At 42.1% G+C, this 27,874-nt stretch overlaps 1 protein-coding gene across 1 annotated transcript in view; it reads left to right on the top strand.

The window, feature by feature from the left end:
* The first annotated feature begins 2,417 nt into the window (after nt 1–2,417).
* The window catches only part of MMP28 (matrix metallopeptidase 28), a 61,006-nt gene continuing 35,549 nt past the window's right edge, over nt 2,418–27,874 (top strand). The window contains exons 1-3 of the mRNA XM_070742283.1: nt 2,418–2,600; nt 23,266–23,342; nt 27,672–27,859. Of these exons, the coding sequence (XP_070598384.1) occupies nt 2,499–2,600; nt 23,266–23,342; nt 27,672–27,859 (367 nt within the window). The 5' untranslated portion in view covers nt 2,418–2,498. The remainder of the gene's footprint in view (nt 2,601–23,265; nt 23,343–27,671; nt 27,860–27,874) is intronic.

Below are 27,874 nucleotides of genomic sequence, written 5' to 3'. Positions count from 1 at the left end.
CAAGTAGGATGCTTGGCTGCATAGCTAGAGGTATAACAAGCAGGAAGAGGGAGATTGTGATCCCGCTATATAGAGTGCTGGTGAGACCACATTTGGAATACTGTGTTCAGTTCTGGAGACCTCACCTACCAAAAGATATTGACAAAATTGAACGGGTCCAAAGATGGGCTACAAGAATGGTGGAAGGTCTTAAGCATAAAACGTATCAGGAAAAACCTGAACTCAATCTGTATAGTCTAAAAGGACAGAAGGAAAAAGGGGGGACATGACCAAAACATTTAAATATGTCAAAGGGTTAAATAAGGTCCAGGAGGGGAGTGTTTTTAATAGGAAAGTGAACACAAGAACAAGGGGACACAATCTGAAGTTAGTTGGGGGAAAGATCAAAAGCAACATGAGAAAATATTATTTTACTGAAAGAGTAGTAGATCCTTGGAACAAACTTCCAGCAGACGTGGTTGATAAATCCACAGTAACTGAATTTAAACATGCCTGGGATAAACACATATCCATCCTAAGATAAAATACAGAAAATAGTATAAGGGCAGACTAGATGGATCATGAGGTCTTTTTCTGCCGTCAATCTTCTATATTTCTGTGTTTCTAAGCTATGAGAAGCAACAGAAGGGCATTTTCATGGGCTGATCAGTGTGATGAAAGATTGGACAAATGCCAGTTCTATTTTCTTTGACTTAGCATGTGTCTATTCTGGAGAGGGCCGGAATAGCCATGCCTGTTCTGAAATCCGCCGGGAACATCAGCTAAAAAATCTCCCTGGGATTTTGTTTGGGGGAAAAGAATGGTGAATGACATCATCAGACAGGGAACCGATGGATCTATTTTTGCTCTGGCATCTGAACAGGGCAACCCATGTTTACTTTTCTGACAGCTATTTGCAACAGCTTAGTTTATCGTATGCAACCAGTCAACCGATCTAAGTTAATTCCCCAGAGGTGTCTTTCCTTCTGGTCTTCCCCCCTTCCTCGCAATCCCCATTTCCACGTAGCATTTCCACTTTCCCACTGGAGAATACCGGATCCCATAGAAAGCATTAGGAAGGGAATCTTTTTGTTCAGAAGCAGCGGGTTGCAAACTATGCAAAAACTAAGCAAAAGCAAACTAAATGTAAATGACCTAAATGTAGCTCATAAAATCATCTACCACCACCACCACCACAATAATAATAATAATAATAATAATAATAATAATAATAATAATAATATATTAGACTGGTATGCAGCCCCTCTCCGGCCTGTCAATTATTTCTTCAGCTTCAACCACAACAATACACAAGCACACAATCGATTCAAACTGAATGTAAACTGCTACAAACTCGACTGCAGAAAATAACGACTTCAGCAACAGAGAGATTCAATGCCTAGAATGCACTACCTGACTGTGATTTCTTCCCCAAACCCCAAAAACTTTAACTTTAGACTGTCTACAGTCAACCTCACCCCATTCCTAAGAGGTCTGTATGGGGCGTGCATAAGTGCAGCATTGTGCCTACCATCCCTGCCCTACTGTCCTATTGTCCAAATTTACCTGTATCTACTTTGCTAATGTTTGTTTATACCTTGGTGGCTAATGTTTATGTTTAGAGCCTTGGTGGAGCAGTGGTTAGAGTGCAGTACTGCAAGCTGCTTCCACTGACTGTAGTTCACCAGTTCAAATCTCATCAGGCTTGGGATTGACTCAGCCTTCCATCATTCCAAGGCGGGTAAAATGAGGACCCAGATTGATATGATGACTCTGTAAACCGCTTAGAGAGGGCTGTAAAGCACTGTGAAGCGGTATATGTCTATTGCTGCTTACTTATTAGTAAGCAATACTACTTATAAGTAATATAGGCAGATATATACATTTTTCAAACAAATAAATTAATACATTTGTTTCCAAGAAATTTGCTCCTGGGCCCTATAAACTCCAATGAACTTTTGGCACAAACTTGGCAACTTTAAGCTGTGCTGGCTGGAGAATTCCGGGAGTTGAAATCCAGTTGTCAGGTTTGAAGACCTCTGGTTTATACCAATACTTACTAACTTGTACATGTTTGACAAAATAAATAAAATAAAATAAATAAAATGAAATAAAATGAAATAAATTTGACAAAAAGAAAGCCATGGCAAGCATTGGCTGCCTTTTCACCAAGAAAAGAAAAAAGACTGGGACTCTGGGGTAAACGGATCCAGCAATTCCCACGTTCAAAATGCGCTCAGGAGGTTCCGCCGGGCGAGAAAATCCCCATCGAGGCTGTAACTTCGGTTTCTTGCCTTCCCCGGTTGGGCTTCTGCCCACCCCGAGGCTCCAGGAGGCGCGGCCGAGTTTACGCGGCGGGGCGAGGCGAAGCTCCCTTCTTCGATTTGAGCCCCGGAGGGCGGCGGAGGGCTTTCAACCGCGGCGTGTGCTCAGTCAGCCCTGCCCGGATCGGAGGAGAGACCGAAGCTGAAGAAGGGGCTGAACGGGGCTAAAAGTTTCCCGGCTCCTTCGGCGGAGCGATGGCCGCGGCTGCTGTCCTGGTCGCGGCGCTGCTCGGGCTCCTCCTGCCCGCCCAGACAAGCACCGGCGCCGGAGGGAGAAGGCAACGCGAAGCGGCCCAGGTGAGCCAGGCGGGAGGGATGCCGGATCTCGGGACCGAACAGGGCTTAGTCAGCAGGGAAGTGAGAGAGAAAACTCTGTACGTGCCCAGAGACATGATCCGTGTTAGATCTCGGCCTACCGTCCCTTAGCACAGGGGTCTCCAACCTTGGCAACTTTAAGACTTGCGGACTTCAATTCCCAGAATTCTTCCAGAATTCCTCAGACAACAAAACTGAGGAATTCTGGGAATTGAAGTCCACGGGTCTTAAAGTTGCCAACTACCAGAATTCCTAAGCCAGCAAGGCTGACTCCCAGAATTCCTCCCCCAGAAAAGCTGACTCCCGGAATTCCTCCCAAAATTCCTCAGCCAGCAAAGCTGAGGAATTCTGGGAGTTGAAGTCCACAAGTCTTAAAGTTGCCAAGTCCCAGAATTCCTAAGCCAGCAAAGCTGATTCCCAGAATTCCTAAGCCAGCAAAGCTGATTCCCAGAATTCCTCCCAGAATTCTTCAGCCAGCAAAGCTGAGGAATTCTGGGAATTGAAGTCCACAAATCTTAAAGTTGCCACAAGTCTTAAAGTTGCCAAGTCCCAGAATTCCTCAGCCAGCAAAGCTGACTCCCAGAATTCCTCCAACAGCAAAGCTGAGGAATTCTGGGAGTTGAAGTCCACAAGTCTTAAAGTTGCCAAGGTTGGAGACCCCTGCTTTAGGAAGGGGACTAGCTAAGAGGCAATTCCCTTCATAAAAAGTGAAAGAGGCTTGCAAGTTACTTGAACGAGGCTGTGGTTCTAAATGCAACAATGCCATTCATACTATACGGAAGTTTTCCTGATCCGTGGGTCTACAATTCCTTCTTAGAGAATATGGAAATGATGCTAGTTGGAGAGCCCCCAGTCTGGCATTCCCCAGTCCTGGGTTCCTGATCTCTGACAATGCTTCCTTTGTGTAGAAGAGCCTCTGTTAACTCTCTACCTTACTAACTATTAGTAGGATTGAATGTCCAGAGAGATTCTCAGTCATCCAGGTCATGGTGCTTTTTTCAAGATGCAACTGGACTTTCTGGTTTTTCTTTGAAGACATTTCGCTTCTTAGCCAAGAAGTTTCTTCAGCTCTGCCTGGATGGTGGGGAATGGAAGAATTCGAAAGTGGGGTTAAAGAGTTAATAATGTAATGGGCTGCTGCCCCCACAGGGTGGGGTGGGGTATGTATTATTATTATTTATTATTATTATTTATTGGATTTGTATGCCACCCCTCTCCGCAGACTCGGGGCGGCTAACAACAGTGGTAAAACAACATGAACAATCCAATTCATAAAAACAACTAAAAAACCCTTATTATAAAAAACCAAACATACACACAAACATACCATGCATAACTTGTAATAGCCTAGGGAGAAAGGATAATTTAACTCCCCCATGCCTGGCGACAAAGGTGGGTCTTAAGTAATTTGCGAAAGACAAGGAGGGTGGGGGCCATTCTAATCTCTGGGGGGAGTTGGTTCTAGAGGGCCAGGGCCACCACAGAGAAGGCTCTTCCCCTGGGGCCCGCCAAATGACATTGTTTGGTCGACGGGACCCCGATAAGGCCAACTCTGTGGGGCCTTATTGGCCGCTGGGATTCGTGCGGTAGAAGGGGTAGTAGGTTTATGCACTATTTATTGAATACTTAACATTATTGTCCTTCCTTCTCTAGTACCTTAGTATGATCCTTAATTACTTTTAACATAGGAAATAATTAAATAGTATGTTTTTACCCATAATCATTATCTAAAACTGAACTTTTATAGCAATTAAAGAAAGTTGAGCTACTTGCCTAATCTGTTATCATACTGAATCTTGTGGGTTCAGTTCAAACTTTTAAAATGTTTTTAATAGTTTTTATTGAGTTTAAAATTTGAAAAGAATATAGACATACAAACAATAACAACAAAGAAAGAAAAAAAAACAGAAAAAGAACAAAGAGAAAAAGAAAGAAAAATGAATACATACACATAACAATAAAAATACATTTACAAAAACAATATTCCATCAAACACCCTCCTTGTATTCTTTTGTTTTCTTGTTTTGGCAAATACAATCAGTAAAGAAAGTCATTTCGGTTATTAAATTCTCCATATTTATACATCAGTCATCATTCCTACTGCCTTATCTTAATCATTTGTACAAAAAATTATATAATTAAAATAACCAAATTCAGTGTATAATTTGAAAGAAGATTGTTGTTTTAATATTCTTAAATGTCTGGATATATGTAATTCATATATTATATTTTTAGTTTTCCTTCCTTTTTTTAACCATTCATAAAATAAGTTCCAAATTTTATAGTACTCGGAGTCTTTTTTATTTCTCAATTTTAATGTTATCATGTCCGCCTCTGCGCAGTCCATGATTTTCTTGATCACTTTTGAGTCATCAGGTATTTCAACTTGTTTCCAATTCTGCGCTATTGTGATTTTAGCTGCTGTTAGTATATGAATAATTATCATACTAAACCTTGTGGGTTCAGTTCAAAGCTTTAAAATGTTACCGTGCTCCTTAACAAATAATGCTGTCTATCACTTGTCCTTTTTGTGGCTATTCAAATGATGTGATTTCATCAACTGAAAAAAAAGTCCAAACACCTATTAAAAAACTTATCTTGGTCGGTAAGCCCCTCCCAGCCAGTCACATGATCTTTAAGCCACCCCAGTTACATGATTGTCAGGATATGCCCACCTGATCACATGGCCAGTAAGCCACTCCTACCCAGTCACATGACCATCAAGCCACACCCACAAAGCAAGCCATGTCCACAGTGTGGCAATAAAAATTTTGGCAGCCTATCATTGCTCATATACCTCTGCATAGTGCTTTTACTGCCCTCTCTAAACAGTTTACAGAGTCAGGATATTTCCCCCAACAGTCTGGGTCCACATTTTACCTCCCTCAGAAGGATGGAAGGCTGAGTCAACCTTGAGCCAGTCAGTATCAAACTCCTGACAGTGAGCAGCAAGTTAGCTTGCGTTCTAAGCACTGCGCCATCACTGCTCATAGCTAACTTTAAAAACCAGCCCTGGGCCTTTAAGCAGAGGCTGGCAGCAGCTTTAGACACTGAATGCTGAGAAGCAGAACTATGTATTGAAAGAGAGAAGTGTCTTCCACCAATCTGGTCTTATCCTCTTTCAGCTAATTTGCCACTATTGTATATAAGGGAACATATTGTCCCATAGAAACATAGAAACATAGAAACATAGAAGTCTGACGGCAGAAAAAGACCTCATGGTCCATCTAGTCTGCCCTTATACTATTTTCTGTATTTTATCTTAGGATGGATATATGTTTATCCCAGGCATGTTTAAATTCAGTTACTGTGGATTTATCTACCACAACTGCTGGAAGTTTGTTCCAAGGATCTACTACTCTTTCAGTAAAATAATATTTTCTCATGTTGCTTTTGATCTTTCCCCCAACTAACTTCAGATTGTGTCCCCTTGTTCTTGTGTTCACTTTCCTATTAAAAACACTTCCCTCCTGGACCTTATTTAACCCTTTAATATATTTAAATGTTTCAATCATGTCCCCCCTTTTCCTTCTGTCCTCCAGACTATACAGATTGAGTTCATTAAGTCTTTCCTGATACGTTTTATGCTTAAGACCTTCCACCATTCTTGTAGCCCGTCTTTGGACCCGTTCAATTTTGTCAATATCTTTTTGTAGGTGAGGTCTCCAGAACTGAACACAGTATTCCAAATGTGGTCTCACCATCATTCTATATAGTGGGATCATAATCTCCCTCTTCCTGCTTGTTATACCTCTAGCTATGCAGCCAAGCATCCTACTTGCTTTCCCTACCGCCTGACTGCACTGTTCACCCATTTTGAGACTGTCAGAAATCACTACCCCTAAATCCTTTTCTTTTGAAGTATTTGCCAACACTGAACTGCCAATACAATACTCAGATTGAGGATTCCTTTTCCCCAAGTGCATTATTTTACATTTGGAAACATTAAACTGCAGTTTCCATTGCTTAGACCATTTATCTAGTAAAGCTAAATCATTTACCATATTACAGACGCCTCCAGGAATATCAACCCTATTGCACACTTTAGAGTCATCGGCAAATAGGCAAACTTTCCCTACCAAACCTTCCCCTATGTCACTCACAAATATATTAAAAAGAATAGGACCCAGAACAGATCCTTGTGGCACACCGCTTGTAACCTGACTCTGCTCAGAATACTTGCCATTAACAATAACTCTCTGATGTCTACGCTTCACCCATCCCCACTACAGGTAGTCAATTTGAGTAGTGACACTTCAAACTTGGCAAACAGACCATTTCTGGCCTCCAGAGGGTCTCCAGGGGCTGGGGGTCGAGAAGGTAGTTTTTGCCCTCCCAAGGCTTCTAGAAATGCTCTGAAGGCTGGGGAGACCAAAAAAATGGGTCTTCCGGTCAAACCAGAGGTCAACAAACGGGCCATTTCTGGCCTCCAGAGGACCTCCGGGGAGGAGGCTGTTTTTACCCTCCACAGGCTCCTAGGAAGGCTCCCTCTTTCTTTCTTTCTTTCTTTCTTTCTTTCTTTCTTTCTTTCTTTCTTTCTTTCTCTCTCTCTCTCTTTCTCTCTCCCTCCCTCCTTCTTTCCTTCCTTCCTTCCTTCCTACCTTCCTTCCTTTCCTTCTCTCTCTCAGCACCCCCCCATTCCCCCAGTTTTTGGCCTAGCAGGCATCACGGAAGCCTCCAGGGAGCAAAAACGGACCCACCGACCTATTGTTTTTGGCCTAGCAGGCCTCAGAGAAGCTTCCTGGAGGCAAAAACGGACCCACTGACCTATTGTTTTTGGCCTAGCAGGCCTCAGGGAAGCTTCCTGGAGGCAAAAACGAACCCAACGACCTATTGTTTTTGGCCTAGCAGGCCTCAGGGAAGCTTCCTGGAGGCAAAAACAGACCCATCAACCTATTGTTTTTGGCCTAGCAGGCCTCAGGAAAGCCTCCTGGAGGCAAAAACGAACCCAACAACTTATTGTTTTTGGCCTAGCAGGCCTCAGGAAAGCCTCCTGGAGGCAAAAACGAACCCAACAACTTATTGTTTTTGGCCTAGCAGGCCTCAGGGAAGCCTCCTGGAGGCAAAAACGAACCCAACGACCTATTGTTTTTGGCCTAGCAGGCCTCAAGGAAGCTTCCTGGAGGCAAAAACCGACCCATCGACCTATTGTTTTTGGCCTAGCAGGCCTCAGGGAAGCCTCCTGGAGGCAAAAATGAACCCACCGACCTATTGTTTTTGGCCTAGCAGGCCTCAGGGAAGCTTCCTGGAGGCAAAAACGGGCCCACCGACTTATTGTTTTTGGCCTAGCAGGCCTCAGGGAAGCCTCCTGGAGGCAAAAACGAACTCAACGACCTATTGTTTTTGGCCTAGCAGGCCTCAAGGAAGCTTCCTGGAGGCAAAAACCGACCCACCGACCTATTGTTTTTGGCCTAGCAGGCCTCAAGGAAGCTTCCTGGAGGCAAAAACCGACCCATCAACCTATTGTTTTTGGCCTAGCAGGCCTCAGGGAAGCCTCCTGGAGGCAAAAACGAACCCAACGACCTATTGTTTTTGGCCTAGCAGGCCTCAAGGAAGCTTCCTGGAGGCAAAAACCGACCCATCGACCTATTGTTTTTGGCCTAGCAGGCCTCAGGGAAGCCTCCTGGAGGCAAAAACAAAGCCACTGACCTATTGTTTTTGGCCTAGTAGACCTCAGGGAAGCCTCCCTGCATTTTCCTGGGAGCAAATATGCCCATGTGGGGACTCTTGGAAGAGGTGGGGGGGGGCAGACAGAAGTTATATTTGCTGGTTCAAGGAACTAGTCAGAATTTCCACCACCGTCTGTCAGAACCGGCAGCATTTTGTCTCTGTTCCAGTCCCAATTGTGGTTGTAGATTGAGAACTAACTATACCCAGGGTCCACAACCCCCTGCCCATGTCTCACTACCAGACTGCAGTCCCATTCAGACCTGGACCACGTGAGTGGCGTGCGAGTGAAAATGTGCAGGCCCACTTGCATGAATGGCATGCAATTGTGTGCAAAGCTCCATGAGGGCAAATAGTGAATGCTCGCACACTCAAAGCTCCATTTGCACAATAGAGTTTGTGCAAATGGAGTGTGCACATTTGTGCATGTGCCTGCCACTCACACAGGAAACACCCGCCCCCCCATTCCTGTTCACCCAGCCAGAAAGATTGGGGATTGCTGTGACCTACACTTTATGCAATTTTGTAAACAGGAACTGAATCCTGAAATATTCCCCCAAGATACACTGTTGAAAGATTCAGTTGGAACATGTACTCAAAAGAAGTCTCACATAAAGATATGTGTCAGCCCCACTGGATAGCCCAGACCATAAAATCGATTCCACAGGAAGGCTAAAACTTCCTTCATTGAGTTTGGTTCTAATAAAAGTCTAATTGTGTCATATTTCCTCCCTCTTCCCCTTATACTGTAGTTCAGTAAATTGTATCCATCTGAACTGATTCTGAATGTAATCTGATTGGCCTGGATTTTTTTTAAAAAAATCAGCCCTTTTGCCTCTCACAAGGTAATCTTCTTTAATCTCTACAACAGTGTTTCCCAACCTTGGCCACTTGAAGATATCTGGACTTCAACTCCCAGAATTCCCCAGCCAGCATTTGCTGGCTGGGGAATTCGGGGAGTTGAAGTCCAGATATCTTCAAGTGGCCAAGGTTGGGAAACACTGCTCTACACTACCTGTATGTGAATTCTGGAACCGAGAAAGGGCTTTGTGGCTAATTCCTGATTAAAGTAAAGGCATTCATTGGGCAGATAGTATAAGCATTACCTCCGGAACCACCTGCTACCGCACGAATCCCAGCGACTGATAAGGTCCCACAGAGTTGGCCTTCTCCGGGTCCCGTCGACTAAACAATGTTGTTTGGCGGGCCCCAGGGAAAGAGCTTTCTCTGTGGTGGCCCCGGCCCTCTGGAACCAACTCCCCCCGGAGATTAGAACTGCCCCCACCCTCCCTGTCTTTCATAAACTACTCAAGTCTCATTTATACCGCCAGGCATGGGGGAGTTGAGATAGCTCTTCCCCCTAGGCCATTACAAGTTATGCATGGTATGTTTGTGCGTATGTTTGTTTTATAATAGAGGTTTGTAGTTGTTTTTTATTATTGGATTGTACATGTTGTGTTTATTATTGTTGTTAGCCACCCCGAGTCTACGGAGAGGGGCGGCATACAAATCCAATAAATTATTATTATTATTATTATTATTATTATTATTATTATTATTAAGTTAAGCATCAGCACTGAAATCACTTGCCGTATGTCAGGCCGAAGCCATTTTAGTTGGGGTCTTTGGCCTGCCACACTTGACGCTATTTTAAAATATATTCTTAGCTGTGGGAATTTGGGAAGGGGTAGGCACATGAGGGATGTCTGCAGGTAGCCATAACAAATTCCTTCTAGATGGTCAAGGTCATCCTTTCTCTTCACACTCCTACACCTGCCCGGAAGGAGATGGGTGAATCATGCCAAATTCGCAGTTGGAGATTCATCAACGTGATGGACTTGGGTGTGTGGGGACAAGGGTTTGAACTTTCAACTGGGTGGAGAGACCCTTGGAACTTCAGATTCAGGTTTCTCCCAGATGTGCCAACCTGACTCTGCTAATAAATTGGATCTTTGAGGAAGACTTTGCCTCGGACTCTGATGTAGGTTTGGATGCTATTCGGAACCCTGACACCGTATCTGTCTGGCCACATCAGTGGCTATGAAAGTCATTGCATGGCCTAACAAATAGGATTCAAGTAGAAAAGAAGCTGGACAACTAGTGAAAATAGGACAGTAAGGGATTCAAGAGAGGTTGTGTTACGCAAACATTCTCACTCGTTTCCAGTCTCCTCCACTGTTCAGCATCAGTGTCACACTGTAGTTGGTTCCCAGACTGATAAAGATTTAGGAGACCGTTATATAAACAACTAGCTTCCAGATTTCCTGTTACCAGCACAGACACCTGCTGTAGAAAAGCTGTTTGAAAGAAAATCGGAAAACCTCCCTCCTGTAGCCACATGAGGACATACTGGCTGTAAAGTCGGTTGCTGTCATTCTTTTTTTTTTTTTATAAAAATTTTTTTAAATTAATTTTCTTAAAATAAACAGACACACATACAAACATTAAACATAAAGTGGGGGTGCATTTCCCCCGCTTCTCTTGAAAGTATAAATTCAAGTACAGAAAAAGAATACATAATTGAATATATGTTGAGTGTTAAAAGGTCTAGTAAATTTGGGTTAAAATTTTAAAAATCTTAAGTACTATGTATATTTAAGGTAAAGTTCTTAATATATTGCTTATACGTAAACTAATATACCATAGTCATCAAAAAATACCTTTAATCTAGTTTTAACTACTATACGTGTATAAACCAAAATTCTTTATATATTGCTTATACATAAACTAATATACCATAATCATCAAACAATACATTTAAAGTAATTTCAGCTACTATACGTATATAAACCAAAGTTCTTAATATGTTGCTTGTACATAAACTACTGTATCATAATCATCAAAAAATACATTTAAACTAATATTAATATTGTTATCACCTAGGTAAAAACAAATACAAAAAATTAACTAAAGATAAATTTGTATATCTTATTTTTTCTTATCTATCCATTTATAAACGTTGTTCCATGTTTCATAGAATTTAGTATCTTCTTGATCATTTAATCGTCTTGTCATCATATCCATTTCAGCGCAATCTAATATTTTAGCTATAACTTCTTCTTCCTTGGGGATGTGCTGTCATTCTTGCAGCTCCATCCGAAAGAGATTCTGGGGAAACTGCGCTTGAAAAAGACGTGGCCCTTGGCTTTGAGACAGTTGCCAAAGAACTTGACAATCTGCGACCTGCAGCAGCTCATCTACTAGTGCGATAGATCCTGTAGACGTGTCTGCTGGGACCTGAGTCTTTTGTTGAAATAATAATAATAATAATAATAATAATAATAATAATAATAATAATTATTATTATTATTATTATTATTATTATTATTTATCAGATTTGTATGCCGCCCCTCTCCGAAGACTCGGGGCGGCTCACAACAGTAATAAAAACAGTATAACAATGGAACAAATCTAATAATAAAAATTATATAAAAAACCCCAACTGTTAAAAACCATACAACACATACATACCAAACATAAAATATAAGAAAGCCTGGGGGAAATGTCTTAGTTCCCCCATGCCTGGCGATATAGGTGGGTCTTGAGTAACTTGCGAAAGACAAGGAGTGTGGGGACTGTTCTAATCTCCAGGGGGAGTTGATTCCAGAGGGCCGGGGCCGCCACAGAGAAGGCTCTTCCCCTGGGTCCGCCAAACGACATTGTTTGGTCGAGGGGAGCCGGAGAAGGCCAACTCTGTGGGACCTTATCGGCCGCTGGTATTTGTGCGGTAGAAGGCGGTTCCGGAGGTATTCTGGTCCAATGCCATGAAGGGCTTTAAAGGTCATTATCAACACTATGCAAAATAGCAAAATTAGCAACACTATTATTATTTATTATTTATTAGATTTGTATGCCGCCCCTCTCCGAAGACTCGGAGCGGCTTACAACAGCGATAAACAATGTGGCAAATCCAACAACATCTGAAATCCCACACCATTAAAAGCCATACAATTCAATCATACCATACTTAAATAAATCGCATTAGCCTGGGGATACCTCAAGTACCCCATGCCTGGCGGCGTAGATGGGTCTTCAGTAACTTACAAAAGGCAAGGAGGGTGGGGGCGGTTCTAATCTCCGGGGGAGTGGATTCCAGAGGGCAGGGGCCACCACAGAGAAGGCTCTTCCCCTGGGGCCTGCCAGACCACATTGTTTAGTCAACGGGACCCGGAGAAGGCCAACTCTGTGGGACCTTATCGGCCGCTGGGATTCGTGCGGCAGAAGATGGTCCCAAAGATATTCATGCCAATGTGATGTAGACTTCCTTTCTTGTGTGTGCTTGCAACGTTACCAACGCAGGTGAAAAAGGAGTGGATCTTGTATCATAACGGTGCAGTATTAATTTTTGTCATTTGTCCAACCTCTTAACCCCCCATTTCCCACTCCTTAAATCTCTGGCCCCAATCTCTGGAGCAACCTTATTTCATTTATTCAATTCAGTTCAATTTATTAGATTTGTATGCCGCTCCTCTCCGTAGACTCGGGGCGGCTCACAACAATAATAACACCATATATAACAAATCTAATAATTAAAAGTCATTAAAACCCCTTTATTAAAAATTATCTATTTATTTATTTATTGGATTTGTATGCCGCCCCGCTCCGTGGACTCGGGGCGGCTCTCAACATTCCAACAATAAAAAACAGCGTACAAAATACAATTAGATCCAATGAGTATATCAACAATAATTCATTCAATATGAACCAAACATACCAAGCATTTAGTGGCCAAAGGATGGGATCTAATGACCCCAAGCCTGACGACATAAATAAGTTTTCAAATTCTTACGAAAGACCAAGAGGGTTGGGGCCGTACGAATCTCCCGGGGGAGCTGACTCCTAATTTGCAGAAAGCATCTGGTTAGAAATGTATTTCCCAGCCTTTGGCATTACTGCTACATGTCCTAACAAGTACACGCAGTTTAATTCCTGCTTCTCCGCTGGAACAAAGAGCTTCTCTCCCGCCCTCTCTAAAATCCTGGCCCTTGTGGGGCTACTTGCCATCCAAGCAGCAGTCAGTCTTGACAGGCCTTGATTTGTGGTTTCTGGGGGCAGCCTCTGGTCTTAAGCCCGGAGAGAAATTAATGAGGCGAGTGGGTTGTGTAGATCTGTGCTTCTTTCCTTTTTCCCCTGCCTCTCCCATTGCACAGAACAAATGAGAGACAGATCTCATAGAAACATAGAAACATAGAAGTCTGACGGCAGAAAAAGACCTCATGGTCCATCTAGTCTGCCCTTATACTATTTTCTGTATTTTATCTTAGGATGGATATATGTTTATCCCAGGCATGTTTAAATTCAGTTACTGTGGATTTATCTACCACATCTGCTGGAAGTTTGTTCCAAGGATCTACTACTCTTTCAGTAAAATAATATTTTCTCATGTTGCTTTTGATCTTTCCCCCAACTAACTTCAGATTGTGTCCCCTTGTTCTTGTGTTCACTTTCCTATTAAAAACACTTCCCTCCTGGACCTTATTTAACCCTTTAATATATTTAAATGTTTCGATCATGTCCCCCCGTTTCCTTCTGTCCTCCAGACTATACAGATTGAGTTCATGAAGTCTTTCCTGATACGTTTTATGCTTAAGACCTTCCACCATTCTTGTAGCCCGTCTTTGGACCCGTTCAATTTTGTCAATATCTTTTTGTAGGTGAGGTCTCCAGAACTGAACACAGTATTCCAAATGTGGTCTCACCAGCTTTCTATATAGTGGGATCATAATCTTCCTCTTCCTGCTTGTTATACCTCTAGCTATGCAGCCAAGCATCCTACTTGCTTTCCCTACCGCCTGACTGCACTGTTCACCCATTTTGAGACTGTCAGAAATCACTACCCCTAAATCCTTTTCTTTTGAAGTATTTGCCAACACTGAACTGCCAATACAATACTCAGATTGAGGATTCCTTTTCCCCAAGTGCATTATTTTACATTTGGAAACATTAAACTGCAGTTTCCATTGCTTAGACCATTTATCTAGTAAAGCTAAATCATTTACCATATTACAGACGCCTCCAGGAATATCAACCCTATTGCACACTTTAGAGTCATCGGCAAATAGGCAAACCTTCCCTACCAAACCTTCCCCTAATCTCTTTGGTTTAGATTAGATTTAGATTAGATTTATTGGATTTATATGCCGCCCCTCTCCGCAAACTCGGGGCGGCTCACAACAATAATCAAAAACAGTACATAATAACAAATCCAATACCCACCAATCTAATTACAATTTAAAATTAATAAATTTATAAAACAGTCCCAAAATATATAAAAGCAGGCACACAGTCAATCAATCATAATTGCAAAACAACATGGGCAAGGGGGAAATGCTTTAGTTCCCCCATGCCTGACGGCAGAGGTGGGTCTTAAGGAGTTTACGAAAGGCAGGGAGGGTGGGGGCAGTTCTAATCTCAGGGGGGAGCTGGTTCCAGAGAGTCGCCCCCCCCACAGAGAAGGCTCTTCCCCTGGGTCCCGCCAGACAGCATTGTTTAGTCGACAGGACCCGGAGAAGGCCCACTCTGTGGGACCTAACCGGTCGCTGGGATTCGTGCGGCAGTTGGCGGTCCCGAAGATATTCTGGTCCGATGCCATGAAGGGCTTTATAGGTCATAACCAACACTTTGAATTGTGACCGGAAACTGATCGGCAACCAATGCAGACTGCGGAGTGTTGGAGTGATATGGGCATATTTAGAGAAGCCCATAATTGCTCTCGCAGCTGCATTCTGCACGATCTGAAGTTTCCGAACACTTTTCAAAGGTAGCCCCATGTAGAGAGCATTACAGTAGTCGAGCCTCGAGGTGATGAGGGCATGAGTGACTGTGAGCAGTGACTCCCGGTCCAAATAGGGCCACAACTGTCACACCAGGCGAACCTGGGCGAACTAGGACAAATTTTGAACTAGGGCACATTTTGCAGTGTGTTTTCTCATGGTGCTCACTACTTTATTTCCTTCTGCTTTGGAATATTCTATAGAAAATGGAATTTCCTCCCTGGGGAAATAAGGGTGGGGGGAACAAAACACAGATTTACTTATGGCTCTGGTGTTTGTGTGTGTTCAAGAATAGAGCTGTTTTTTAAAAAAAGGACGGTTGAAAGCCCTGATTGGAGTTGACTGCTGCAGCAGCTTTTAATCCCGATGTTATCTGGCTAGTTGATTAGCATCATGTTTTCTCTGCTAAGTGTCATGAATGTTCCAATTTGGAACCGATGTGCAGAGAAGGGAACTCAGTGTTTACTTTCTATAAACACATTTTATCTCTTTCTCAGCCTTATCAAAAAAAAAAAATTAACCAAAGCAGACGTTCTTCCCAATTAAAACTGAATCAATTTCACTTCTTGAAAATGTTAACTTTATAGCCTGTACAGACTCGGTATCACACATTTTTTAAAAATTCCTTTCATCATTGATTTGAAATCTTCTGCTGACTTAGAAACATAGAAACATAGAAGACTGACGGCAGAAAAAGACCTCATGGTCCATCTAGCCTGCCCTTATACTATTTTCTGTATTTTATCTTAGGAAGGATATATGTTTATCCCAGGCATGTTTAAATTCAGTTACTGTGGATTTACCAACCACGTCTGCTGGAAGTTTGTTCCAAGGATCTACTACTCTTTCAGTGAAATAATATTTCCTCACGTTGCTTTTGATCTTTCCCCCAACTAACCTCAGATTGTGTCCCCTTGTTCTTGTGTTCACTTTCCTATTAAAAACACTTCCCTCCTGGACCTTATTTAACCCTTTAACATATTTAAATGTTTCGATCATGTCCCCCCTTTTCCTTCTGTCCTCCAGACTATACAGATTGAGTTCATTAAGTCTTTCCTGATACGTTTTATGCTTAAGACCTTCCACCATTCTTGTAGCCCGTTTTTGGACCCGTTAAATATGATTCCTTATAGATTGTCTGAAGAGGAATAATACCACATTCTTTCTACTGTAACTTTGGCGTTTTCTGTTGCTCCATCTCAGTCTAAACCAACGGTCTCCAACCTTGGGAAGTTTAAGACTTGTGGACTTGAACTTCCAGAATTCTGGGAGTTGAAGTCCACAAGTCTTAAACTTCCCAAAGTTGAAGACCTCTAGTCTTAAACAGCTGGATTTTCTCCTGCCACTCCCCCCCCCCCCCCGGTTAAACTGACTACTGCGACCATATAATACAGTAATTTTATTTGTATTTCTGTCAAGATGCACGTATAGCCTTTCACCTCTGTTTCCAAGGCACTTTACGTAATCTTACAATAACAGAAATTTTCTACAGTGGGAAAGTGAGGGAAAAACAAGAGAGTAATTAATATATAATACTGTTGGTATATATAATTACGCATTATCCACTCACATGCACAAATATATATACCAGGGTGATTCAACACAAAAAACATGGAACCCTTCCCTGGTACAGAGCTGAAGGGATTGGGTACTGTAGCCTAGATGTTAATTCTCTGCCTTACCAGGCAAAGGTTGCAAGTTCAAGTCCCAGTGAGGGTATGGCTAGCTGGTGAGGCCAGAATAAGGCCGAAATAGATCTATCCTAGTCTCTCTTAATTTTCAAATTCAGCAAAAACATGTGACATATATACAGTGGTACCTCGGTACTCGAATGCTTTGGTTCTCGTACATTTCAGATACCAAACAAAATTTTCGGCAAAAATTTGCTTCGGTATCTGAACAAAAATTCGGATACCAAGCAGCCACAGAAAAATTTTGCAGACCCCTAGCCTAGAGGTTAGGGGTGGAAGGGTCTTCAAACTTGGCAAGTTTAAGACTTGTAGACTTCAACTCTCATTCCTGAGCTAGCATGACTGGAGGAGGAATTCTGGGAGTTGAACTACACAAGTCTTAAAGCTGTCAAGTTTGAAGCTTGTAAAAAGTATATATGGTTGTAAAAAGTATTTTGCTACACTGGTACCCTGTTTCCCCGAAAATAAGTCACCCCCGAAAGTAAGACATAGGAGAGGTTTTGTAGAATTGCCTAATGCAAGGCATCCCCTGAAAGTAAAACGTAGGAGACATTTCGTTTCGCAGCATTCCCAAACAGAACCTATATAACATATATTTGAAGAAAGTATAATTGTTGTACATGGAAATAATGGTATGGTAGTAGTAAGAAATTCTTGATTGGATCCACAGTTTGTCTGGTTATGCTGGTTTGTGATGACAACTACTGTACAGTATATAATAAATGTTCATTTTTTTTGTTCAGCAATAAATGTGAATTCTTCTTCATTGAAAAAAATAGGACATCCCCTGAAAACAAGACGTAGCACATCTTTGGGAGCAAAAATTAATATAAGACGCTGTCTTACTTTTTGGGAAACAGGGTATTTTATTAAATAATATATTACTGCAACATTTGATTCAGAATTATTATTATTATTATTATTATTATTATTATTATTAATTAGATTTGTATGCCGCCCCTCTCCGTAGACTCGGGGCGGCTCACAACAATAATAACACAATATATAACAAATCTAATAATTAAAAATCATTTAAAAACCCTATTAAAAAGAAAACATACACACAAACATACCATGCATAAACTGTATAGGCCCGGAGGAGATGTCTCAATTCCCCCATGTCTGACGGCAGAGGTGGGTTTTAAGAAGTTTACGAAAGACAAGGAGGGTGGGGGAAATTCTAATCTCCGGGGGGAGCTGGTTCCAGAGGGTTGGGGCCGCCACAGAGAAGGCTCTTCCCCTGGGTCCCGCCAGATGACATTGTTTAGTATACTAGAATACTTTTTTCCTTGTTTTCTTCCTCTAAAATCTAGGTACGTCTTATATTCGGTGTGTCTTATGCTCCGAAAAATATGGTAGTTCGGAAAACCAGCAAATACCACTTCTGGCTGGCCCCAGTGTGGGGTGGGAATGGGGATTTTGCAATATCCTTTGCCACGCCCACCAAGCCATGCCCACATGTTCTGTCGGACTCTCTGGTACACTCCTCCCAAAAATTCACAGGTACAAATTTCAGACACACACTCATTTGAAAATTCAAAACAATGTTCTTTATAATGAAAATTCTCTTAAACTAAGCCCTCTTTTGGTATAGCAAAGAGCACTGGTCTCCAAACAAACTGGTAATTTGTACAAGTCCCTTATCAGTTCTGTGATACTTAGCTTGCAGCTGTGAGGCAATTCACAGTCCTTCTTCTTTCACAAAGTGCAACACACTTTGCTCTGGTTTAGTTTCAAAGCGGGGAAAAATCAGCACACAAAGGTTGAAGTCAGCACGGCAGGCACGAAACACAACGATCAGATAATCCTCCACAATGGCCAAACCCACAGGATGCTTTTTATAGCAGCCTCACTAATTACCACAGCCCCACCCAACCACAGGTGGCCTCATTTTCTTTGATAATAATCTCTCAGTTGTTGTTGTTGCCTATGCATCGCTCTCCGCATGCGTGGCTGTATCATTAACTCTTGTTCTGAATCCAAGGAGGAGCTAGATAATTGATCTCCTTCTGAGCTGTGTGCCACACTCTCCTCCTCCCTGTCACTCATGTCTTCTTGGTCAGAGGAGCCTTCATCAGCAGATTCCACTGGGGGCAAAACAGGCCTGCAGCATGTGGATGTCTCCCCCACGTCCACAGTCCTTGGGGCAGGAGCTGGGGCAGAGCTAACCACCACACCACAGAACCGGTAGGGAAAAATTTTGAATTTCACCCCTGATCTTAGTCTCCCTGTCAGCACCTTAAGTATTACATTACATTGTCTCTTGCATATGTGTGCATGATTCTCCAAAAACCCAATACAGTATTTTGATTTTCTACAAGGATCTTTTCCACCCTATTACAACCGAAGCTATGGAAGCCTGTTAATTACCAGTCAGGAAAGTGGCTTCCTTGCACTGTTTATGGTTTCTCATAATGATACAAATCTGCTAGGGGTCACCCATTGTTATAAGGGCATTTCTCAACATCATTACAATTGTATCCATGGTGATCTTGTCATAGCAATTTCCTGAAATGCTGCACATACCCATCCTCCCACAACTCCATACGCAAACACATCTTTTTTAAAAAAAACTTTTATTGTTTTTTTAAAAAAAATATAAGACAAACAAGACAAACAACATTTAACATGTAAAGGAGCTACCATTGCTCCGCTAAGCATAGAAGTCTTACTAATACAAAAAAGAAAGACTAGTTATGGTTCAGATCAATACAGAAAGGTAAAAATTGTTAATAACATATTTCTTAACATACTACTAGGGGCCGCCACAGAGAAGGCTCTTCCCCTGGGACCCGCCAAACGACATTGTTTAGTCGACGGGCTTCAGCATTTTCGTTATAGCATTGTGATTAAAATAATTGAAATCAGTTAATAAAGCTAAAGAGTTTCAATATGTCATTTATTCAATCTAATAAATTTAAGTTTTCTATAATTTGTTTTTATATTGTTAATAATCCTTTTTTACATTCCACCAATTATATACTTTCTCCCAAGTTTTATAAAACACTGTTTCCATTTGATTATTTAACCGTCTCGTCATCATATCTAATTCTGCACATTCCATAATTTTCTTAAAGACATCATCGTGTTTTGGAATTTCCTTTTCTTTCCATTTTTGGGCAAAGGTAATTCTTGCCGCTACTAATATATGAATTATTAAATAATATATTTCTTTTTTGTATTTAATATCAGTGATACCTAATAGGAAGAATTCTGGGGTCTTTTTAATCTCCTTATTTGTAATTTCCTTTAACCATTTTTCTACCTTATCCCAATAGATCTTAGCTTTTGGGCAGGTCCACCACCATGTATGAAAATATGTACCAATTTCTTTTTTACATTTCCAGCAAATAGGGGAGGTATTTGGAAACATCTTTGAAATCCTATATGGTGGAAGGTGCCATCTATAAAACATCTTAATTTGATTTTCTTTGAAAGACATCAATTCAGTTATTTTCCAATTGTGTACCCATACCTTTTCCCATATGTCTTAATTTATTTCTTTTCCAAAATGTTTACACCAACTGATCATATTATCTTTCAATATCCAACCTATCGTTTTATAGTTTATTAAATATTTACATAACTTCCCAATTAATTTACCTTCTTTTCACATCTTTTAACAAACTGTTTGAGCATACCAAGTGTCTGGCCTTGGATGATCCATCTGGCCCGTCCATCCATCCATCCGTCCATCTATCCATCCATCCATCCGCCAGAAAGCCATCCATTTTGTCTCTTGTTAACATGCCAGGAAGGAAAACAAAAAGTGGAAGGGAAACATTATTGTGTGCGCTATTTGCTTCTGATCTCCTCCCATAGCCCAGGGATATTACTAAAAACATTGTCAATTTCACTTTGAAACTGATAGGAATAAAGTGCCAGTAACGCTAATTCCTTTCTCCGTATCAGGATTGATGAAAATGGCTGCAAAAAAAAATGTTTTTTGGGCCCTTCCATTCTGCTATTGTTTCCAGTCCGTTTAGAAATACAGTAGTACCTCTACTTAACAACTTACCAGTAATTCGTTCTGTGACCAGGTTCTTAAGTAGAAATGTTCTTAAGTAGAAGCAATTTTTTCTATAGGAATCAACGTAAAAGCAAATAATGCGTACAAAACCATTAGGAAAGAAATAAAAGCTTTGAATTTGGGTAGGAGGAGGAGAACGAAGGAGAAGAGGCGGACAGTCGCTGCTGAAGGAAGAAGGTGAGGTGAGCGCCCCCTTTTGCCTTTCCGCGCCCAGACACTCTGGGAGGCAACCTCACGCCGGGTGTATGGGAGGCAGTGCGAGGGAGTCACCACAGCGAAGTGGTTTATTCCCTCTCCAAGCGCCCAGAGAAAGGAAAAAGCTCCGTTCACTCTGGGCTGCCAAAGCTTCCTTAAGCGCCACCGAAAGGCTCCTCTGGCAGCCCAGAAAAGCCCGAGATGGCCGGGATTAAAGGGGGAATGGCAGGAAACTGTACGGGCCTTTGTGCCACTCTCAAATTTCCTGGGAAATTTTTCCGGGCTCGAGTTTTTAAGTAGAAAATGGTTCTTAAGTAGAGGCAAAAAAATCTTGAACACCCATTTCTTATCTAGAAAAGTTCTTAAGTAGAGGCGTTCTTAAGTAGAGGTACCACTGTAGTTGATGGTGTTTTTTTATTGTTTTCATTTCGTTTCTAAAAAAAATCCACCACCACCCTCTGAAAAAATATGGAACAAATGTCACTTCCTTTCTAAACTTTCTATTTCTGCATCAGTAAATACAGTATTTACCTTCATTCCACACAAGAGAATTAAAATAAAGTATATATGGGGAAATCACCTGCAATTTGAGACTTTCTGCTGTGTTAAAGTATAAACATAAACAATTAAGGTTCCCCCCTCCCCTAATTAATCTATTTAATTTTTTCTCCTTGTTCAGGCTTATCCTTTATTTTTTCCAAGAAAAATATAGTCACAGGACATATTACAGATATTGCATTTTCAGGTCTTCTGTTTTCGGGGTGTCTGTTGATTATCTGATTTTTGGAGAAATAATTGGGCTGGAAAAGGAAGTTCCCTCCCTTTTGCTCAGTCTGGAGTGAATTTGTTTTAGGAATCAAAAGCTGATAAGGAAAGGGAGTGCTGGAAAAACAGAGCTAATAGAGACCAAGACTTTAGAATAAAGACATTTCTCTGAAAGATGCAAGTAACCTGCCAACTCAGAATTGAAAGTGGCTCCTGGGCAGGCACAAACAGTGTTTGAAGTGGAAGACATGCAGCTACAAATGGATATTCTTTGAGCTGGGCCCAAAATTTAAAAGTGGGAGCTAACTATAATTTCAAAAATTGAACAAGGATATTCAGACTCTGAAGTATGTAAAGACTTAGAATATCTAGATATTCTGTGGACCAGAATATCTCCGAGACCGCCTTCTGCCGCACGAATCCCAGCGACCGATTAGGTCCCACAGAGTGGGCCATCTCCGGGTCCCGTCAACTAAACAATGTCGGTTGGCGGGCCCCAGGGGAAGAGCCTTCTCTGTGGCAGCCCCGACTCTCTGGAACCAGCTCCCCCCAGAGATTAGAACTGCCCCTACCCTCCTTGCCTTTCGTAAACTCCTTAAAACCCACCTTTGTCGTCAGGCATGGGGGAACTGAGACATCTCCCCCGGACCTATTCAATTCAATTTATGTATGGTATGCTTGTATGTATGTTTGCTTAAATAATGGTTTTTTTTAATATTTTAAATTGTAAATTATTAGATTTGTTATGAACTGTTTTACTGTGCTGTGAGCCGCCCCGAGTCTACGGAAAGGGGCAGCATACAAATCAAATCAAATCAAATACATACATACATACATACATACATACATACATACATACATACATTTCACAAACTTTGCGTAAAAAGGCTGTGGGTTTTGTTACAAGCAGTAAAGGGCTGCTGCCTCCTTCCTTCTCTAGTACCTGTATGATCCTTAATTATTTTTAACATAGGAAATAATTCAATGGTATGTTTTTATCCATAAACGCTTTAATCATTTTAATCATTACCTAGAACTGAACTTTTATAGCAATTAAAGAAAATTGAGCTACTTGCCTACTCTGTTATCATACTGAACCTTGTGAGTTCAGTTCAAAACTTTAAAATGTTACTGTGCTCCTCAACAAATAATGCTGTCTATCATTTGTCCTTTTTGTGGCTATTCAAATAATGTGACTTAATCAACTGAAAAAGAGTCCAAGCACCTATTTGAAAATTTATCTTGGTCGGTAAACCATTCCCACCCAGTCACATGAACTTTAAGTTACCCCCCGGTCACATGATTGTTAAGCCACTCCCACCTGGTCACATGGTCGGCAAGCAACTCCTAACATGGCCATCAAGCCACTCCCACAAAATAAGCCACACCCACAGAGTGGCAGTAAACATTTTGGCAGCCCATCACTGGTTACAAGGAAATAATAAAAGAATGCTGGGGTTGGGTTGTTTGTTTTTATATAAAGCCCAGTGTCTTATCTATTATTATTTATTTTGATTTGATTTTAGAGATTTCTGGAGAAATATGGCTATTTTGAGTCTGTGCACCAAGTACCGGACTTTGCAGGATCCCCTGATGCCATAAAGTAAGCTTGTAATTATCATTATTCTCCTGCTGATTTTAGTTGTTCACTTCCATCTCCATTTAATATCTAGCTAATTCCTAAATCCCATGCCTTCCTCTGCAGTCTATTGCTAGCTTAGACCATGCAGCTGGCCAGCTTTAATTGACGACGGGTTCTGCTCAGTGGTTTCCCTTGTATGGGCTTAGTTTCTGTTGTAGTATGACCAGTGCAGCAGTTTTGACCCAGCTGGTAGATTCCTCAAATGCCAATGCTGCTTTCTGGATTCAGGCCATCTTCCACTAGTCCCTGTGGCTTGCTATCTTTCTTCAATCTTTTATTTCCATTTCCTGCTAACAGCCCCAAGTTTTCAATTATGGTTATGCAGTGGTGCTTCTGTTTAAGAACTTAATTCGTTCCGTGACCAGGTTCTTAAGTAGAAAAGTTTGTAAGTAGAAGCAATTTTTCCCATAGGAATCAATGTAAAAGCAAATAATGTGTGCAAACCCATTAGGGAAGAAATAAAAGCTCAGAATTTGGGTGGGAGGAGGAGGAGGAAGAAGAGGAGGAGGACAGTTGCTGCCCAGAGGGAAGGGAGCATTTCTTTTCTCTGGGTGCTGTCAGAGGTTTATTCCCTCTCCAAGCACCCAGAGAAAGGAAAATGCTTTGTTTGCTCTGGACTGCCAAAGCCTCCTTATGCACCACTGAAAGGCTCCTCTAGCAGCCCAGAAAAGCCCGAGATGGTTGGGATTAAAAGAGGAAAGGCAGGAAACTGGCTGGGCCTTCGTGCCGCTCTCAAATTTCCTGGGAAATTTTTCTGGGCTTGAGTTCTTAAGTAGAAAATGGTTCTTAAGAAGAGACAAAGAAATCTTGAACACCCAATTCTTATCTAAAAAAGTTCCTAAGCAGAGGCTTTTATAAGTAGAGGTATCACTGCAATGGCAAAATGCTTAAAAATGGCGTACTGGCCTAGTGGTAAAGACACTCGCCTCACATTTGGATGGTTGAGGGTTCAATTCTAGGTAGCAGAAGACGTTTCTCTACTAGGGCGCAAAGAAAAAATATCTGCTGTGGACTCCGCATAAGTGTCAGGAAAGGCATCCAGCCAGTAAACACTTAGCTCTATCCAGTAGTGGGTTCCTACCGGTATAGTAAAGGACACTACACCAGTAGTAAAGGTTGAGCTGTGAGTGCAGATTCAGGTATCTTGTATGCGTGCATGTGCATGTCCCAGCGTGTTTTGCTTCTGTGCATGAGGGGTCGTGCGTGCGAGAGAGATTTCAGCAAGATTTGATTTGATTTGATTTGTATGCCACCCCTCTCCGTAGACTCAGGGCGGCTAACAGTAAAAAGACAATACGAACAAATCTAATATTAAAAGTAATGTAAAAAACCCCAATTTAAGAAACCAATCATACATACAGACATACCATGCATAAATTTTATAAGCCTAGGGGGAAGGGAATATCTCAATTCCCCCATGCCTGACGACAGAGGTGCCGGTGCCTGGAGGCTGTTGGGGCCTGGATGGGTGTCAACAAACTCAAACTCAACCCAGACAAGACGGAGTGGCTGTGGGTCTTGCCTCCCAAGGACAATTCCATCTGTCCATCCATAACCCTGGGGGGGGAACTACTGACCCCCTCAGAGAGGGTTTGCAACTTGGGCGTCCTCCTCGATCCACAGCTGACATTGGAACATCATCTTTCGGCTGTGGCAAGGAGGGCGTTTGCCCAGGTTCGCCTGGTGTACCCGTTGCGGCCCTATTTGGACAGGGAGTCATTGCTCACAGTCACTCATGCCCTCATCACCTCGAGGTTCGATTACTGCAATGCTCTCTACATGGGGCTACCTTTGAAAAGTGTTCGGAAACTTCAGATCGTGCAGAACGCAGCCGCGAGAGCCATCGTGGGGCTTCCAAGATTCGCCCACATTTCTTCAACACTCCGTGGCTTGCATTGGCTGCCAATCAGTTTCCGGTCACAATTCAAAGTGTGGGTCATGACCTTTAAAGCCCTACATGGCAATGGACCAGATTACCTCCGGAACCGCCTGCTACCACACGAATCCCAGCGACCGATAAGGTCCCACAGAGTTGGCCTTCTCCGGGTCCCGTCGACTAAACAATGTCGTTTGGCGGGCCCCAGGGGAAGAGCCTTCTCTGTGGCGGCCCAGGCCTTCTGGAACCAACTCCCCCCGGAGATTAGAACTGCCCCCACCCTGTCTTTCGTAAACTACTCAAGACTCATTTATACCGCCAGGCATGGGGGAGTTGAGATAGCTCTAGCCCCTAGGCCATTACAAGTTATGCATGGTATGTTTGTGTGTATCTTTGGTTTTATAATAGGGGTTTTTAGTTGTTTTTTATTATTGGATTGTACATGTTGTGTTTATTATTGTTGGTAGCCGCCCCGAGTCTACAGAGAGGGGCGGCATACAAATCCAATTAATAATAATAATAATAATAATAATAATAATAATAATAATAATAATAATTATTATTATTATTATTATTATTATTATTATTGCTTCTGTGCATGTGCAGAAGCGAAAGAAATGCTGAAATCTCGTGTGCGCATCCCCTTGTGAGATTTTGCTTACTGCGCCTGTGCAGAAATACTGCACATACTGCACATGTGCACGCACATGTATCTTGCATTTGCACACATGCGCAGGGAGAAAAATCTCGCGAGGGGACGTGAGAGAGAGAGAGAGAGAGAGATTTCGGCAATTTTTGCTTCTGTGCATGTGCGGAACAAAAACAAAAATGCCGAAATCTCGCATGCGTGTCCCCTCGTGAGATTTTACTTACCGCACATGCAAGACACCCGAAGCTGTGTGCACAGTCCACCAGTAGCAGCAGTAGGAACAGGAGCGGGCTACCATTCCCGGCTCTACTGGAACGGGCTGGGAGTGCGCCCCTACTTCCCTCCCCTTGCATACGTATACGTACAATTTCCAGGGTTTTTTCGCTTCTGCACATGCAGAACCCAGAAATGGGCAAACAAGTAAGTGATGGCTCGCCACTGCCCGCTGCCGTTTACCCCCCCCCCACTGCCCACTTGCCGCACTCGCCTCTCGCTCTTGGGGTGAACAGCAGCAGCACTGGTGATGGGGGAGCCAGCGTGAGAAGCGAGCAAGGGGCGAATGGCGGGGGAAGGCAATGCTCGTGGCAGGGCAGGGTAGGCCTAGGTCCAGGGAAGCGCCGGTAGCGGGTGCACACCCAGCATCGCCACCAGTGCTAGCCTACGTGTTACATGGCCGCCACCAGAACGGCGTTCCCCACCGTTGAGGCTGGGGCCCACCAATGAGTAGGAGCAATCTGCCCCTGGCTCTATCCAGTTGTAATTCTATCCAAATAGGGACTACAGGGTCATAAAAAGGGGAATTTGTGTATTTAAGAATCAAATGTATTTCTCAATTATTTATTTAAAACATTTGTAAGGCTTCCACTGGGTTTACAGTGATATAAATTAGAGTAGGGCATAAAAGGTATCTTTTTTCTTTTCCTTTATTTTTTTCTTTTCTTTTTCTTACTTTCTTTTTTTATTTTTTAGTCTACCTACCAAAAGGAACTTTCATTAATTGGGCTGATTGGGACATATATGTGTTCTGTCTGGGTCCCCCCAGACGCCAACACCAACTAAAAAGAGTATCCAGACACACTGGTACAAAGCAAAGGCAGTTTATATATTTGAAAGCAAACACAGATAACAAAAACTGTTCTTATTTGGACTTCCCCCCCCTCGAATTGATACAATTTTGATGCCGGTAACAGTTAGAAATTTAGGATTTAATTGATATGAACAGGAATATTCGCTTTCTTTCTTTTTTCTTTTTTTGGTAAAGGGCAACTACTATAAAAGTGGGGTTAAGAAATGTTATTAAGGATAAATGGAGAAGATTGAAGCACTAAGGCCTAAATGTATTAGATGTGATTAGAAAAGAAACAGCCAAAAAAGTGTATTAGCTAATCTTTTTTTAAATGCATATAGGAAATTTGAGTAATTATTTTTTATCCAGATGTCAAATGTAAAGGAGGCAGCAGCTGATGGATTATGATTACCAAATTCAAAATGATGAATTAGTGTAATGTAATTTAGGATTGATGGAATGTAAATTTGCATATGTATTTGTAGTGAAAAAATAAAAAATTATTTGCCACCCATCTTTCAACCAAATCTGGGTGTCTCCAAATCAATGCTATTGACTTTAAGGTGCGTGGACTTCAATTCCCAGAATTCCTCAGCCGGCCATGAAGTCTGCACATCTTCAAGTTGGTGAGGCTGAGAAATACTGCCTTAAATGAAGGAATGTTGTGCAACTTCCATCCCACTTCGTGTCCTCTTACAGGGAATTTCAATGGATTTCTCACCTGCCCCTCAGTGGCATCCTGGATGCCGTCACTCTCCATCACATGAGCCTCCCTCGCTGTGGTGTCAATGATGCAGAAAGCCACATGGCATGGAAGAAGCGCATGGATGCCCTGTTCTCAGGATGGAAAGCCAGGAAGAGTCGCAGGAAACGATACTTGCATCAGAGTAAGTCTGTTTGAG

The sequence above is a fragment of the Erythrolamprus reginae genome, chromosome 1 (genome assembly GCF_031021105.1).
Source record: "Erythrolamprus reginae isolate rEryReg1 chromosome 1, rEryReg1.hap1, whole genome shotgun sequence".
Lineage (NCBI taxonomy): Eukaryota > Metazoa > Chordata > Lepidosauria > Squamata > Dipsadidae > Erythrolamprus > Erythrolamprus reginae.
The sequence above is the reverse complement of the archived record's forward strand: the minus strand, read 5'-3'. Positions and strand labels throughout refer to the sequence as shown.